Below are 16,811 nucleotides of genomic sequence, written 5' to 3' on the forward strand. Positions count from 1 at the left end.
AGTGCCCGTCAGTCTTGAAAATGGATTCATTTGTCATCCGTTAATCGGCTCCGTACAAAGTTTCCTAACATATTTGTAAGCTTTAATTTATTTTTGTTACGTTTTAGGCCCGGTCTACAATGAGTCGTTAGTCGTTAGTCAGAAGTCGCAACTATATGTTGATCCTTTTCCTTTCTGGGTGGAAGAAAAAGGACCGACATACAGTTCCGACTTCTGACTAACGACTAACAACTCATTGTAGACCGGGCCTTATACATTATCTTAATTGTTCGACTGTCCGCGAGTTTTATTACGTCAGTTCTGTAACATTTCAAACTTCAAATCGCAAAAATCGCAAAACTCGAAAAGTGACAAAGTATTAGGAGAACATGATCAGCAAAGAGGTGGCACTATCCAAAATTCCAAGAATTGGATTTCTGAGAATTTCATTCTTCAAAACGCCAAAATCGAGAATCGAGAAAATGGCAAAGTATCAGGAGAACATGATCAGCAAAGAGGTGGCACTATCAAAAATTACGAGAATTGGATTTCCGAGAGTTTCCAACTTTAAATCGCGAAAATCGAGAATCGAGAAAATGGCAAAGTATCAGGAGAACATGGTCAGCAAAGAGGTGGCACTATCAAAAATTTCAAGAACTGGATTTCCGAAAATTTCCAAATTCAAATCGCGAAAATCGAGAATCGAGAAAATGGCAAAGTATCAGGAGAACGTGATCAGCAAAGAGGTGGCACTATCAAAAATTCCAAGAATTGGACTTCAAATCGCGAAAATCGAGAATCGAGAAAACTGGCAAAGTATCAGGAGAACATGATCAGCAAAGAGGTGGCACTATCTAAAATTCCAAGAATTGAATTTCCGAGAATTACCAATTAAATACTCGTGTACTGCAACTTGCGTTTGGCTCTTATTAAGCCTCCGCTACAATGGCCGCGTTCAGCAGACACAACTGTTGAGTGAGCGCTCAATGATTTCTTAACATGATTGGCTGGATCTAAAAGTATTAGCCAATCATGCTGAGCGCTCACTCAACAGTTGTGTCTGCTGAACGCGGCCAATGATTCTCGGTTCTGTCTACAATGGTCGTAGTCGTAAGAATAATCGACTGCGATTGGTCAATTCAGTCAGTCGCATAAGAATTGACCAATCGCAGTCGATTATTCTTACGACTACGACCATTGTAGACAGAACCGAGAATCATTGTAGCGGAGGCTTTAGGCCTCCCTTTTTCTGTACTTGTACTTTGCATTTCAGAGCCTTAAGCCACGTCTACATAGAAGTCGTAAAGTCATAGTCGTAAGAGTAGTCGACTGTGATTGGTCAATTCTTATGTATCTGACGGAATTGACCAATCGCAGTCGATTATTCTTACGACTACGACTTTACGACTTCTATAGCCCGGTTTCACCAACGCGAGTTAATCTAATCGGTCGGTTAACTTAACAGGGTGCCAACAGCCGAACATAAAACTGATACCAAGAAAATAGGTTAATAAAGAAGTTTTATGTTGGCACCCTGTTAAGTTAACTGACCGATTAGATTAACTCGCGTTGGTGAAACCGGGCCTATGTAGACGAGGCTTTATGTGATTTATTCGTCATTAAAGCTCGCTGCAGACGATGCTATTTTTCCTGCTGGATTGCTTGCAATCTAATAAATTACTATCGTTGCACCATTCAGCAATCAGGCTTCCTAGTAATTTAGTAAATCGCAAGCAATCCAGCGGGAAAAATAGCATCGTCTGCAGCGGGCTTAATATAATTCATTTGAAAATCAGCGACAATAGCGTAAACATGGCGGACCAATCAGAGTTTGACTCCTCGTGTCCTATCTCCTGTTTCAGTGTCTCTATGCCTGACGTCTCTAAAATCATCGCTTCTAATCTAAGTGCAATAAGTAGTCATAGCCGCGCGCGAAATTGTCGCGATGGTCGCGATTCTGTCAAGAGAAGACAAGTTGAGGAAGTAGCAGTCGTTGGCACGCGGAAGAAATGGGACGGACGATTTATGCTGAGAAACACCTTCGCACATATCTAGCGTCTCTAGCGAAGCCCGATGGATACGTGATAGGATTGATTTTAGGACAGGTTCGGTTTTTCGGTGTCCAGCCTCGCGGGTGTCGGCCGCATAATGCGCTCTCTCGCTTTTAACATATGCGATAGGCGAACGGAAAACACTCGACGGTTCAGCATGTTTCCAATTACTTCAAATTAACAGAACGCAAATGGCGACTGTTACATATTTATTTTTGTTCTTTTCGATTAACGACATTTGAAGTCGAAGCACCTAAGAATTCAGTTCTACGGTCGCGTGACATTAAATTCTCCAAGGGCCTGCCCAGACAAATTTGCATAGGTGCATGAGCACATGTATAAAGAAATCGATGGTTAATTTCCTTATGGCATTTATGGCACAATCAGATTCCTTGTGCGTACATTTATGTGCTGTGCAAGTTTGTCTGGATAGATCCTTAACGGTAAGACCAGGTCTACAACGAGTTAGAAATCAGAACTGTATGCCGTTCCTTTTCCTTTGTTGGTAGAAAAGGAACATAGTTCTGACTTTTGACTAACAACTCATTCTAGACCGGGCCCAAGTCGTATGTGACATCACTCGACGTCTCTTTGGTATTACAGAGTTCTGGGCAAAAGGACTATATAGTCCATCTAGCGAAGACACCACCTCCTCTCGGCAAGAACGTCGTGGAGGAAACATTAATCGGTTCCACAGCGCCCGCAGAACAGGATGCGGCGAATACATATATAAGATCTGTGAAAGATATACCTATGAGCTGGGTCGCTGATCACGCCAAACATGTACGTTACGGCCGTCTTGACCTAATTACGAAATAGGATTCGATTCCTTCGTTTTATCAACGACTTATTATGAGAATACTCAAGCGAGAAAGATATGGATCTAGAGTAATAAGCTTAAAGTAAGACCCCTAACTAAAACTAAACGACATACGAGAAAACGCCAATGTGGGTCGCAGGGCAAGATGTAGGTGGCCCAACTTGTAATTCTTATATTTAAAAATGTGATTTTATATGACGTTTCTTTCCATGTAGGTCTAGACTTGTTTCAAGTTTGACAAAATAATCAAAGCGATACTTCACCGAGGGTGTGTTCCCATTTGCTCTCAGTACTACTGACGGTATTCCCAATAGTTTCGAGCATTCACTCTCAAAGAAAACGTGTGGATGTTTAGAAAAGAATAACTGCTGTGTTATTATGAAGGATACTCGTGGGTTTCATTTGGTAATGACTTTCTCGGAAGCTGAATTCAGTAATAGCGTCCAGTACTGACAGTAGCACCGAGAGGAAATGGGGAATACACCCTAATTTTGACAATATCCTTTTTACAAAGGTGAAGTTCAATAACATCTTGCGTGTGGCGATACATAAAAACTTTGGCGAGCGATTACAGATCTATCTGTATATAAATAATTTGAAAAGTCAGCAATTGCTTCACCCAATTTAGTGTATCGCGTAAAGATGACAGCACGTATTTTGTTTTATTTACAGGTTACAAGAATGCTGCCTGGTGGAATGTGGGTGCTCGGCATATTTATTGTCGGCCCCGAGGACACTTTAGACAATACCAGCAATGTACAAAAGCTTAAGTCGGTTCTTGGCGCAATTCACAAAACTTTGTCGTGGAATAACAAGTACCTCTGCGGAAATAATCAGGATGAGAAGCTTATATTAAGTTTTAACAGCGTTACCCAAAAGTATGCAGTTGCAAGTTCCACGCTATATTTCGATCAGCTTAGTAATACGATTCTTTCACCTTTAGATGTATCTGCAAGTCGATAGACATTGCCAAGGACAGTATGTTGAAACCAGCCGATTGGAAATTCCAAGAAAAAGCCACCAAGTGGTATCAACTTGAAGCCCTAGTAGATTTCGACAGATTGTATCTCAGTGCCGCGGACAAGGATCCTGATACGCTCAAGAAGCAATTGCAGGTATTAGCAAATGCACAATTTATTCTTCTTGTACGATATGCCACGTTAAAAGTATAAATTTTACAGAACATTTTGACAAACGTGGCAGATTTAATCGAGTCTTCGCTCGTTGTTATCGAGGGAGAGGTCAGATCTCCGGATGACTCCTTGGAAACGCTCGGCAAGGCAAAGAAGAGTAGCAAGGAGTGCAAAAGTAAGACAAACGAGAGCAGTAATTCACTTCAAGTTAGCCTATATACTCCCTGTGTGAGTAGATTTACTTAAGCCTGTATCAGACTACGGATTGAGATTGAGATTATATTGAAACTTGACCAATCGGAGTAAAGCTTACTAATCTCAAGTTTAGCGACTTCTACTCTAATTGGTCAAATTTCAATCCAATCTCAGTCTTAATCCGTAGTCTGATATGGGCTTCAGAGTTTACGAAAAGAGATGTTGAGGAATTAAGTGAAATTTTGTCCATCTTACTAGCAAGATAACGGTAATGTGGATGTAAGAACAACGTCGTGCAGCGCACTGATCCGATTGATTGGACAATTAGTCAGTAGAACGTTTGTACATCAGAAAGCCAGTGTCGCAGAGGCCAATACGGCTGTGAAAGAAGACATAGTGAGATCGCTGGCGAGCAGACTGGAAATGCATTGGGATAGTTTGATAGAGGAGGAAAACGGTTCTCCCGAAGGTATATAATGAACGAGAGACATGTAGTATAAATAGTGAAATGTGATATTTATATTCCGTACCCTTGTAACTTCAGAGAACATCACGTTGCACGAGCCACCGAGACGGGTTTTAATAGCATTACCGGATAATAAAGTCACGTTATCGGATTATCTGTTTCCTGGTGAAGGACCGCAAGAGGCCTTATTGTCGTTGCAGGAACTTCTCGATCTTGAGGTGCACGAAAGCCAGGTTCAAAAAGAAGTCGAGCTACAGGCTGGTAAGTAGAAAAATGTTAGGTATCGTAGCAAGCAACTCGAAGTCGCATACATTTGTCTGATTGCTACCAAATTTATGCAGACCCTACGGAATTCTACTGCCAAAGCGACGTCAATACTAAACAGTTGGACAATAATACCGATACAACCGGAAATTACCAAATGGCCGTTTATCTTGCCGGTTTAAGCGTTGCGTTTATCATATTATTGGTAGCTGTCCTCGTGCACCAACTCATGATTTAATGTATGTATTTGCGTTTTATTCATAGCACACGCGAAATATAGCAGTTTGTTTATATTACTTGTAATATACAGTGTCCATTTTTTAAGTATAGTAATATGTATTTTAAAATTATGTAAATTTTGATGTAAAAATTTTAGATTGTTTAATATACTCGTTTTGAAAGTTGACACAAATTTCTTCAATCCATCCGACATCGTGTCCTTACCGCGAGATGGAACTCACGTAATCACTTTTATATCTAAAAAAAAACTATGACAAAACTTTGAACGTGAAACAAAAATGATGTATGGTTTGCTTATCTCTCACGCGCTGTTCATTTTTATTACATATTTCGAGAAATTACAATAAAACAATGCAAGGTGTCTTTAACTTGTCTTATATTATATATGGATTTTATTATAACATCTACATAATATATATACATATACCATATCATACACATGTACTTTTATATACAAAAGAATAGTAGTCTTAAAATTTGTTAGTCTTCGTAATGGCAATCCTTTATATCTTTAGTATGACAACTGCTCTGTTATTAATGTAGTCTTTAATATTACTCATATATATGAATAATATATCGCATGATAATGCCAAATTAATAACATGCAATTTTGATACAAAATTTGTTAATAAATTAGGCAGTGACGATCCTAATATTTAAATGCTCGCTATCAACTGCATTGCTTTAATAATTTTTGTAAATATTCTGTAAAATTCTCTATGCTAACGTGTATGAAAATTTTATTTACAAAACTTTTTACACTGTACACGACAAATTCCTTCGAAAAGACAATATCTCTAAGGAGTTGTTGAGAAAACGTAACAGAAAACATATCGTAGATCTTACATTTTTCTGCAATAAATATCATTTACTCGTACTGAAAGCAACGTCCCCAATTTGCCCTCTCTTTCACTTTCATACCGTTCAACATACTTATTCCAGTCTCTATAGTGCAACTTTGATTCTCTTTTTCTCATTGAGTATAAGCACGACCGAGTGCCAGAATTATGGTTTGTACACACGTAGCTATCGATTTTTTACACTTATTGTAGTAAAATCATTGAGTTTTTATAATATCGTATGTATACATATAAAATAATGCAAAATGTATACTTCTAACAATTAGAGATGCCATAAATTGGAAAAATAAAGTTTCTTATGTGTGACATAACTTATACATAGAAATTTGCATAAAGGAAATTAAGTAGCATATGAGTTTTTTTTTACATCACTATAATATCGTCTTCAATCTTTATTTTATTTTTTATAGAACCTTGAGTACTGTATAGAATTGTGAGTAATCTAATGTAAATAATAAATTAATTAACACGTTAATAATACTTTCCAAAAATTTTTCTAAAAAACGTCCTAGGCAGATTCTACATTTAACGCAGAATTATTTGGAAAAATGGAATATATCGCCGCGACGCTCTTCCGACATATGATTATTATTGTTCAACGTGAACGTGAACATAATAAATAGTAGTCGTACGAAATTACGATTTAAATATACGTTATTGCAACTCAATTATGCAATTAATTATACAAATTCAATTATCAAAATAATCATATTTGTACTTTAATCATAGCGTGAATTCGGCCATTTCGTTTGTGACTTACTTAATTTTCTAATTTTTAAAATTCCTCGAAATCACTTTTTCTTCCAAGAGAAAAAGCACAACGTTATAAACATCTACCCCGTTGCAATTAATGATAATCGTTAAGTTTGTATTTAATTATCATGACGTGCGTAAACGCTTCTTCATGGAGATGCAAACACGATGCAAATTGCGTTCCTTATTTCGATACGCAACGTTAAAACTGTCCCTCAAACAGAAATTGGATATTCTTAATCGTTACGGCTTGTATAGCCGGAACTTTATACTGCACCCATTTTTATAAGTCCTGACTGGCTTCCTCTACCAACGCTCGCATCTTCCAACGAATCCAAGTCCAAGGCGGACTCTATCATCGTCGTGTCCTGCAATAGTCTAAGTCTGGATGCAGACAAAGGGGTCGTTACAGTTACCGTTGGTATGGAAGATGTATCCAGAGCGGAAGAGACCACGACACTCTGACGAGAAGGCAGCGGTGCGATTTCGTCGATATCAATTGGTGCTATATTGAGAGACGCTAGCGGTATTTCGTTGGTAACAAGTTGACTTATACTGTCCGTGGTACTACCTAAAAGCAAAATTCGTAATGCCAGGTAAGTATATCTCGTTTTGGTGATTCTGCATGGACAACTTGTACAAAAAAAAGAGTGCACATACAGCATTAAAATATAAATAAATTGCTATTAAATCGTGAAGGGGTACAAGCTGTTATGAAACCTCGCTTAGTATCGACAGAAAAGAAATAAAAATTGTATTGTACAATTATTATCAGTAAGGTGCAGCGTTGGCTTTGTGTTTTTCTCACACTCAATGTATCAGCGATGCAAGCTCTATCGTAATTTCAATTAACTCAATAATAATGCACTAATCCTCAGTACACATTCCTACATTCCAGTAAAGTTAACATCTTACATTAAACATAACATTCAAAAACTTTTTTCTCTCGACACTGCTTCCATTTATGCGTGAAGAGACAAAAAAAAGAGAGTATATCAAACCACATTTGTCACATACTTTGGTATTACAAAATATCTTACCGAATTTTGTAAATTTGTAAAGAAAGTATGCTCATATTGGAAAAAACTAGGGCTCGCTAATATACGTTTAAACGGAAACACGTTTATTCGTATAATTAGCTATCCGTTTATTAGAAACGTTTTTCCGAATACACGTGTTTTTACTTAACAAACGTTTAAACGTTTATTCGAAAAACGGAATAAAATCCGAGCCCTAGAAAAAAACTAAATATTACGTTGAATCTTTTTTCCTCGAATAAAGAACAAAAGTGCATTTCATACACGTTTAACAACTTATTTATAGATTATATAAAATATTGCCTATAATATAAAACCAAATTATAAACCGATTAGTCACAAGCCATAAACCCTGTAATTAATTGTATCACTCCAAAATTAGTCTCGTAAAAATGTAGAAGGAACATATCACGTGTGTGGTGATTTATTAATGCTAGTGAAGATATTCAGATCATTCGTATATTAAAACATACACTCAACGTGACGATCAAAATGTATGAAATGAACTTACCGAGTAGTACGCTCTGAGCCCTCGATAACAGGACGTAATTTTAAACAACAGAGAAATACAATTTATTGGATTATGTCCAAAGTTGACTAACTACTAAGAAACTTAGATAAATATACGAATACATTTACATTCTAAATTCAGAATTAAAGAAACAAAAACCATATATTTACATTATGCACTTTTATCGTTTTTATAATAGCGATAAAGTAGTTTATGCAATTGGCATAATTCACGAAAACAAAATACGAAGTAATATCTTGAACCTTGAAGAATATCGAATGTGTAGAAACAATAATATAGATTAGAAGTTCAGTGCTTGTTTATGTAATAAGTAATGTATAAAGTAATAATTAAAAAGAAAATACCAAGAGTCACATCAAGTAAACATAATTGGTATCGTATAGCCTTAACTCACTTATTACCATCATAACTGTAATATATATATTTTTTTTTAAATAAACAACTATGTGTAATGCAAAACGGTACTTTCAAAAAATAAATAGATCTCTTTTTTCAACAATTAAATTCAACTTGTTGGATTTGTATATATAATTTTTTAAAATTCCCAATTAAAGGAATCAAGAACAATTATATAATCATTTATATGTATATACAAATCAGTACATTTTCTCAATGTGAAAGATTTTTGTTTTTTAAGGATAGGACGAATCACGATTCTAATCGTTAAAGCTTTCTAATGAATTGAAGATTTCCTTAGAAAGATTTTCTTAGTAAGAATGTAGTAATAACAATTATTTTATGGTTTCCCTGTTCTACTATAAATGAATTTTATAATTCGAAAATGCGTCATCGGTTGATAACAGATAACGTTAAATGTCCTCAGTGTCACTCAATGAGCTCATGATGAAGCGACGATTCAAGAGATCTTCCTCCGTGCTATCGCTCGGGCATAACGAATTCTCCGCATACGATAAATTAGTTAGTGGTCCGGAACCGAATCTGTTGACCACGAGGCCAATCGCGGTCTGCCCGATAATCGGTATGCCACCCGTGCCTAATATACGCGCCGGCAGAATGTTCTTCGTTATCGGATATTTTAAGCTGTGTTCGGCGCACCTCAAATTGTTATATTTAAGCATATGCGGCGATTGCGCAAGCCGCAACGGATCTTCGGAATAGCACTGGGGAAACTTTTGCAGATCGGTATAACCGTTCTTCTCGCTCATCTTGTAACGCAAGGGGTCCTCGGAGTATCTCTGAGGATATTTCTGAAGGTCAATGTCGTATTTCTGTTCCCCTATGCACTGGTCGTATATGAGATTATTATCCGAGCACATATGATAGTCCTCTCTACACCTATGAGGATACTTGTGCAAACTGTCCTCGCACCTACACGGATACTTCTGAAAGTCCGGATTCAGCCGATCTACCTCGGTATATTTAATATGTTTCACAGAGTCCTGAGAGCAGTGCTGCGCCGGGTACGGCGGCACGTAAGTATCGTTTATGTACTGGCGCGGATATTTTGGTAGGTCCTCGGGGCAACGCGTAGGGTGTCTCAAGAGGGTCAACTCACCGTTTATCGACTCTATTCTTGGTGAATGCTGACCGCTGATCAAATTGTTCATCGAGCCCGTGAGATCCGTGTTAGGGCTCGTCTGAACCGTCGTACCGTTCGACTGTTAAAATGAATAAACATAATTTTTAAAAATGTATATACATTGCTCGCTGAAAAGTATCTATCGCGTTCAATCGCATTGTTAGCGCGGAGCTAGTGAACACATTGTAATTGTAATTACCTGAGGCTGCACAATTTTGGCGGTACCATACGTCTTATTATTAGTAATCACATTATCGTCACTAACTCGTTCGTGTTCCGCGCGATATTCAGGTGTAACTATCCCCCTGCGATCTGAAACGATACGATCCGAGAATGAATTCAATGCACAATTAAAGGCTGACGTCATAGCTATACCCCGAGCTTCTGACTTGCAGATTCGCGTAGATGAATATTATGCAACTTGTGCAAGCGAGAGAGAGAGAGGTGGGAGATCTTACCGATTAAACTAGGTGGAGCTGGTCCACATAACACATAAAAAAAATTCCCGCAGATATTTCCCTGGCTGTAAGGATTGAAATTGTCCTGTCCTCTTCTATTCGTGAACGACCCTTTGATCTGCGGCAACAAAGCAGCGACAACAATTGAGGAAAAATTCCCGACGCGACCACGCGATTCCGTCAAACGTACTTACGTCTTCGTTAGTCGTTTGATTGCTGCTAGTTAGATACGTGTGGAAGCCGGCGAGGCCCAAGATACTCCAAACAGAGAAGAAACACACGACTCCCACGATAACGCTGCTCGGGGATAGTTTTACAGCTTCTAAAAACGGCTTATTATCTTTCGTAACTAAAATCACAACAAGTGGTAAACATGAGACGATTGCGCCTCCAATCTCGTCGCGGTTGTACTCGCGTACACACTCGTTAGTGGTCCGGCGATCAAGATTACTTACGCATAATAATATGTGTGACCGCGCATATAAATATAAAAACGCAAAGGAATGCGAGGGATACTATAAAAGCATAAAAATATCTATAATTTCTTCTGCCCACGCAATTGCCAACCCACGGACAGTGATGATCGAATCTCTCTGCAAGAATAGTTATCTTCTCTTTAGATCCCCGCCTAATATCGGCGATTAAATTAGTATCGTGTTCGAGATTAATTCTGACAAGTGTCTGATAATGCGAGGGAGACGAGCAGAGCGAACACCTCAGATATCGAATTTTGATAAAGTATACATACCTACGCAATTGTCGCATAGGCTACAGTGAGAGGCTCTTGGCGGCCTAAATATCTTGCATGTAAAGCAATATTTCAATTTCACTGGTTGCCCTCTGATCAAGACTTCTTTCGTCCTGGGGGGAGGTCTGTACGTCTTAGAGTTACCGTTGTTCGGTACTTCTACGATCCAGCGTGAAAGGAAGAAGAAAAACAAATTTCATTCGGCGTCGAAAATGGAATAGCCAATTGAAGCCAATTGTAATCGCTACGCGACTGTATTCTAGAATTCATCAATCCGTACCGATTTGTTTCTCGATGTAAGCTGCTTCGTCAGGTGTGGCTCTTGGAATCACTCCAGGATCGCTGAAGCTTGTGCGGAACAAAGCAGACATTACAAATATAAATAGTAAAGCTCCTATTACTGGTATTGCTGGTGTTACGTGTAGTGCCAGGTACGGACAGCTGGAAAAGAAAGAGACCGATTGTCCAGATCTCGAGACGCTAAACGACCGTTCCGTTTGTTCGGCGGAATTTTAAGATTAGGCCGCGGGGGAAACCGCTGACCAAAATCTTGTACACCAATGCCCACTAATGCCCAGTGGGCATTACTTCATCTATATTATCTCCCTTATCTTATCTTTATAACGTCCCAGCAAGGCCTGATGCCCAAACTAGTGCCCAGTAATGCCGCATGTCTGTACACCACAATGCTTTCAGCGGTTTCCCCCTCAGATCGGGCGATGTTAAGACCAGACTACGAATGACGCCCGGATCTCGCGACTACCCTACCCCAGTTCCACCGAGGCTTGTATTTGAAGTCGAACGAAAAGCGCGGCGCATTCGGAATCGAGAAACAATCCGCTTGTTCCGACGACGAAGGCGCACAGCGTTGCTAATAGATTAAGGACGGTATTCATAGTCCAATCTCTTATTTGAGATCGCGCCGCGAGTACGATCGTGTGACGCCATATAATCGTTTCATTGGCCGGATGGAATCTTAAGGCCACCCAGATCCCGAGACGATCTTGAATACAAGCTCGGATTATGTAGACCAATCCTAATCTCACAGAGCGTCCAATGTGCTTCCCATCGCGGCACATGTCGAGTTACCACAGCTGAGAATTGTCCTCGACATCAGATGTAACGCGGCGTTTACTCGGAACCGAAAAACACTCGTTCCGACGATAAGGCACGCAATATGCTAATAGATTAAGGATAGTATTTGTAGTCTAATCTTGTATTTGAGATCGTCTCGAGGGAGAGACCCGTGCTGTATAATCGTTTCGTTGATTGGAAAGAATCTCAACGGTCATCTGCGACCGCGGATGCAAGATTGATCTTGATTTGCACGATCGGGCTGCGAATGCCTCGTCTCAATTTCACAAAGTAGGTTCCGATTAAAGTGCGCAAGTTGCCGGGTCCAGCCTTGAAACGCGATGCGAGCGCAGCTCTTATTCAGAAACCGACGAGGCGGCCCACTCGCTCCGACGCTACAGCGCGCAGCGTAGCGTAAGATTAAGTACGGTATTCGTAGGATCTTGCTCTTTATAGCCGAACTGGCCGCGCCGGTTCAGACTTTAACCGACGGAGATAAGCTCCGAGCCAGCGCAGCCGGTTCAGCCGCGAAGAACAGACCGCTCGTCCGATCCTGCATTCGAGACCTCGGGTACGAGTTTCGTCGGTTCGGTAGAATCTCGGGACCATCCCAGGACCGGGGCCGACACGCTCGAGCTGCGACACCGTCGTCCTAATCTCACAAAAGAAATTGCACACCGGGAATCAACGATGCCTGACCCACGTGCATTTGTGTCAACACGCTTGCACGCTGTGCACGAATGCGGCTCGTACGCACGTGGAAAATGTGCGCGCGTGTGTTTTCCGCACGCGCCTGAACTCACATGGGGGAGGCATCGACGATTCCTAGCGCGTGTACCTCTGATTACATGGGTCAACCAGCTAGGCCCGACGGGGGCGAACGGTAACGAGGGGGGGGTTCGCTTACTCAAAACCGAAGAACAGTCCGCTGGTTCCGACGATGAGGCACACGGTGACGTAGAACACTCCGGTCTGCGGTGCCATCATCACCCTGCCGTCGCAGCAGAAGCGATTCCTGCCCGGGAACAGCTCCCATTTTCGCGTGACGTGCGGCATCTTGCTTCGGGGTGAAGCCCCCCTCACGTACTGCCATATATGAACGCACGGATCCCGGCAACAGGCTGCCGCTGGCTGCTTATCGCGCTGCGATCGTGTCCCGTCGACGTTCCCGCGCGAGGACGTGGGCAGACGTGTCTCATCTCGCCCGCGTCGTCCGGTCGCCGGGCGAGGACGCGGGGGCTGCTGCGGCCGCCGACGACGGCGGCAGCATCCATGTATCGCGCGGACCGACCTCCGTCAGCGACGTGCTATCGGGCACCACCTGCGATCGAGACGCCACGAGGATCGGCTACCCTGTACCTACTTAACCTAAGTCTCTCCCCGAGCACGGTGTCGCCTCCCGAAGCCCCAGGAGTCAGCAGCGTCGCTCTACGCGGGTTCTACCCGCGGGTGCTTCGCGAAGCTCTGTTTATCGGCGCGACGTCGACGTCGTTGTCACCATCATCCTCCTTGTCGTCGTCGTCGTCGTCGTAGTCTCTCGGTGGCCACCGACCCCGACGAAACAAAGGGTCGCCGAGAGGGTCGCGGACACGAAGCAAGTGCCCTCGCTCGCTGGAACTGGGTCAGCGCGGCCACTCGCGGGGTCGTACGCGAGGCGGACGGCCCGCGGACGCTCGCCACGGTCCCGGTCGGCGTTCTCTCTCTCCCCCTTCCTCCCCTCCTCAAACAGTCATCGTCCCCGTCGCCGTCGTTGCGGTCGCGATGTGCCCTCCACGGCCGACGACGATAGCGCGCATTATTTACGGAGCACGCTCGCTCGCTCGCACACGCACGCACGCGCACGTAGACGCACGCGGGGGACACACGACGGGACTCCTCGCTAGCCGTGAAGTACGCCGCGCAGCAACACACACACACACACGCGCGCGCACGCACGACGTGCTCTCTCTCGCCTCTCTCTCGCCGCGGTCTCTCGCTCTCTGCGCGAAAACGCGCGCGCGCGGCGCCCCCGCGCGGCTCGCGCGACAAGCGCCACGTGACTCGGCGCCACGTGACCCGAGCGCGCGGGGCGACCCGAGCGGCCGCGTTTCAAACGCGCTCTCGCCCCTTTCGCGCCCTCGGCCTCGATCATCGATCATCGGAATTTCCGCGCCCGCGAGCCGGCCCGTAACCCTTTCCGCGCGATACCGGCGTTCCTCGCCGAGTCCTAGGATCTACCGTCTCGGGTGAGGAATCGAAGGCCGCAGGTCTTTCTCTCTCTCTCTCTCTCTCGATCGGGAGGACGCGGAAGAGCGCCGAGGGCGACGCTGGACGACGGACGCGGCGCGTGCCCTAACCGCTTCCCCGCGGCAGTGACAGGTAAAGAAAAAAGAAAAAAAAAGGGGGAGGAAGAAAAGACGTTTTCGCGGGTCGCCGCTCTCTCTCGATCGGCGCGGCGTCGCGCGGGATTGATTATTTAATACGGCTGGGGGGGAAGAGGGGGGAGGGGGGAGGGCGGCGAGAGCGCGACTTATCGCCCCCGTTGCAAAATGGGTCGTCGACGCAATGCGGCACGTCATGGCGCACCCGTGCACACACGTGCGCGCGCTCACGCAAAAGTGTGCACGTGAGGAGCGTGCGCGCGCGCGCCACCGGGGAAATCCTGAAAATCGAACAATCCCACGCCACCGGCGCCATCTCACCGTTTTCGACCGCGAAATTTTCGCGAGGCGAGGAGGACGACGCGGCCCGAGGCGATCTATGGATCTTCCCCGGCGCGTCCGGCGTCGCACGTCGGGCGCGCGCGGCCGCGGAGGTGTTGGCCGCGCACAGGAGATGAAGGCCGCATCGCAACCGTTGGAAAAATCCACGGTTGGGAAGTAAACGCGTTAAACTTTGTAAAGGCCTGTGTCCACGATGCTAGAACTTGGTCCAAGTTCTAGTTCCGAGAAACGTGTGGCCAATCAACGTGCAGCTTTTATGGAATAGCTGCACGTTGATTGGCTACAGATTTCTTGATGCTAGAACTTGGGCCAGTTAAGCCTTGTGTCCACGATCCAAGAACTGTGTTCAGGTTCTAGTTCCAAGGAATGTGCAACCAATCAATCTGTATCTTTTATGGAAAAGCTGCAGATTGATTGGCTACGCATTTCTTGGAACTAGAACTTGGACACAGTTCTTGGATCGTGGACACAAGGCTTTACAGTCACTTTAGTTTGGCGACGAGCTGGTAACGGCGTTACATATTTTTCTTTCTGTAACGGTAACGGATTTAGTCACTTTTTCTTAGCAACGATAACGGATATAACAGTTATTTTTATCTTGGCTTTCAAGCTTTCGCGGCAGCCGTCTTCTTCAGTCGTAATGGCTTCCGGATGGTTGTGCCGCGTCCGTTTGCAGCGCGGTGCCGACGTTTCGCAAACATTGCAGTTTGCATCATCAGAACCGGGAGACTCTGATACTCAGACAATCGAGCCTCAAGTTTTGATGCTGTATATGTTATAAGACTTATAAGTTGTAAAACTTGTAAAGCCGTAGGCGCCGGTGCGCAAGTACGCGGTGTACAGGATACAGCGACGATAGCGATAATCTTATCCAAACAATTCTACAATCAAAATCCTATAATAATCCCCGTGGTTGCATTGTAAGAACAAATTTATTTCTCAATTAGTCTCATCTCTTGTCTCGCTTTGGCGTTAAAAGTAACGAAAGAAGGAACGAATCGTGTTACTTTTTAAATTATGGTAACGGTATAACTAGTTACTTTTTTATTCGGCAACGAGTAACGGTAGCTAGTTACTGTTTTTAAATTCTGTAAAGAGTAACGGTAACTACTTAGTTATTTTTAAAAAGTAACTTTCCTACCCTTGGAAAAATCCAGGGGGTCAATTCTGTGCCTTACACCGCAGTGAAAATGCTGAAAGCGAGTAGCCTTGTCTCTTTCTAACTGTCTCCTTAGAAAGAGATGAAGCCGCTCATTTTTAGCATCTTCGCTATATCGCAAGATACAGAATCGATGCCCTGAATCTAGAAATCGGCGTGTCCCATTGAGGGATGATTCGATGTCGAGACGACGTCGATCGACGAGCCATTTCGACCGATCGCTTTCGCTAGGTGGTATCTCAATTCCACGCAATTTCCGGTTTTTCTGTATAAACGCTCGTTCTGGTCCTAAATGAGTGCTTAAGGGGAAGAACCGAGGGCTGCGTAAAAATCGAGGTACGACCTTGCGAAGGAGATCGGCCGACTTCTCCCTGGGACGCTCCTGATTACGGCGGGATCCAAGGGCACACACCGATCGAATTTACGAATTGTACAACTGTTGCGAGTGCAGCTTCTTCCGCCGGACGCAGTACCTGTTGTACTGACGAGGCACTCGGCGGCGTCGGCCTCGCGCCGGGATCTACAGTGCTCGCGCACCGCGCCGTCCGGCGAACTGAAACGCATCCTTCGACGATCGATCCCTCCTGCAATTTGCATCGATCGATCAGCCGCGCGCCGCCCGAGTAGGGCCGAGACCCGAAGCGAGAGGATCGAAGGGATCGTCTCGTCTCGAGCGGCGGGCTCGGAAGTTTGCGAAATTTTCTAGACTCCCCGCGTCTGTTACACCGCGAACCTCCCGCGCGCGAGCGACGGGAGGAGGAGGAGGGGGGGGGGGGGGTAGGAGACGCGATCCCTCGTCT

General features: G+C 43.8%; 3 protein-coding genes across 3 annotated transcripts in view; 2 read left to right on the forward strand and 1 right to left on the reverse strand.

Annotated features, from left to right (window-relative positions):
* Positions 1–1,879: 1,879 nt before the first annotated feature.
* On the forward strand, positions 1,880–5,314 carry LOC105559259 (protein odr-4 homolog). Its single transcript, XM_012007416.1, has 8 exons — positions 1,880–2,084; positions 2,634–2,813; positions 3,523–3,728; positions 3,794–3,965; positions 4,032–4,211; positions 4,437–4,647; positions 4,723–4,905; positions 4,986–5,314. Exons 1-8 carry the CDS (start codon positions 1,989–1,991, stop codon positions 5,144–5,146), a joined length of 1,389 nt encoding a protein of 462 aa, XP_011862806.1. The 5' UTR covers positions 1,880–1,988; the 3' UTR covers positions 5,147–5,314.
* Positions 5,315–7,252: 1,938 nt separating this feature from the next.
* LOC105559260 (palmitoyltransferase ZDHHC9) lies at positions 7,253–14,075 on the reverse strand. Its single transcript, XM_012007417.1, has 9 exons — positions 13,058–14,075; positions 11,357–11,517; positions 11,077–11,235; positions 10,784–10,921; positions 10,523–10,677; positions 10,329–10,446; positions 10,070–10,182; positions 8,310–9,949; positions 7,253–7,332 (listed from the first exon to the last, which is right to left on the reverse strand). Exons 1-8 carry the CDS (start codon positions 13,204–13,206, stop codon positions 9,140–9,142), a joined length of 1,803 nt encoding a protein of 600 aa, XP_011862807.1. The 5' UTR covers positions 13,207–14,075; the 3' UTR covers positions 7,253–7,332; positions 8,310–9,139.
* Positions 14,076–14,442: 367 nt separating this feature from the next.
* The window catches only part of LOC105559266 (zinc finger and BTB domain-containing protein 14), an 8,836-nt gene continuing 6,467 nt past the window's right edge, over positions 14,443–16,811 (forward strand). Inside the window, exon 1 of the mRNA XM_012007427.1 lies at positions 14,443–14,508. The gene's annotated coding sequence lies outside the window, so the exon portion shown is untranslated. The remainder of the gene's footprint in view (positions 14,509–16,811) is intronic.

Source organism: Vollenhovia emeryi, unplaced genomic scaffold (genome assembly GCF_000949405.1).
Source record: "Vollenhovia emeryi isolate VEMERY1.0 unplaced genomic scaffold, V.emery_V1.0 DF939282.1, whole genome shotgun sequence".
Lineage (NCBI taxonomy): Eukaryota > Metazoa > Arthropoda > Insecta > Hymenoptera > Formicidae > Vollenhovia > Vollenhovia emeryi.

Bases quoted from the DNA above. Each gene is read 5' to 3' on its own strand.
- LOC105559259 (XM_012007416.1), top strand. From the start codon at position 1,989: ATGGGACGGACGATTTATGCTGAGAAACACCTTCGCACATATCTAGCG. The intron at 2,085-2,633 runs GTTCGGTTTTTC...TTGGTATTACAG, and splicing joins TAGGATTGATTTTAGGACAG to AGTTCTGGGCAAAAGGACTA. The intron at 3,966-4,031 runs GTATTAGCAAAT...TAAATTTTACAG, and splicing joins CGCTCAAGAAGCAATTGCAG to AACATTTTGACAAACGTGGC.
- LOC105559260 (XM_012007417.1), bottom strand. From the start codon at position 13,206: ATGCCGCACGTCACGCGAAAATGGGAGCTGTTCCCGGGCAGGAATCGC. The intron at 11,236-11,356 runs GTACGGATTGAT...GCTGGATCGTAG, and splicing joins TTACATCGAGAAACAAATCG to AAGTACCGAACAACGGTAAC. The intron at 10,447-10,522 runs GTAAGTACGTTT...TTGTTGCCGCAG, and splicing joins ATCAAACGACTAACGAAGAC to ATCAAAGGGTCGTTCACGAA.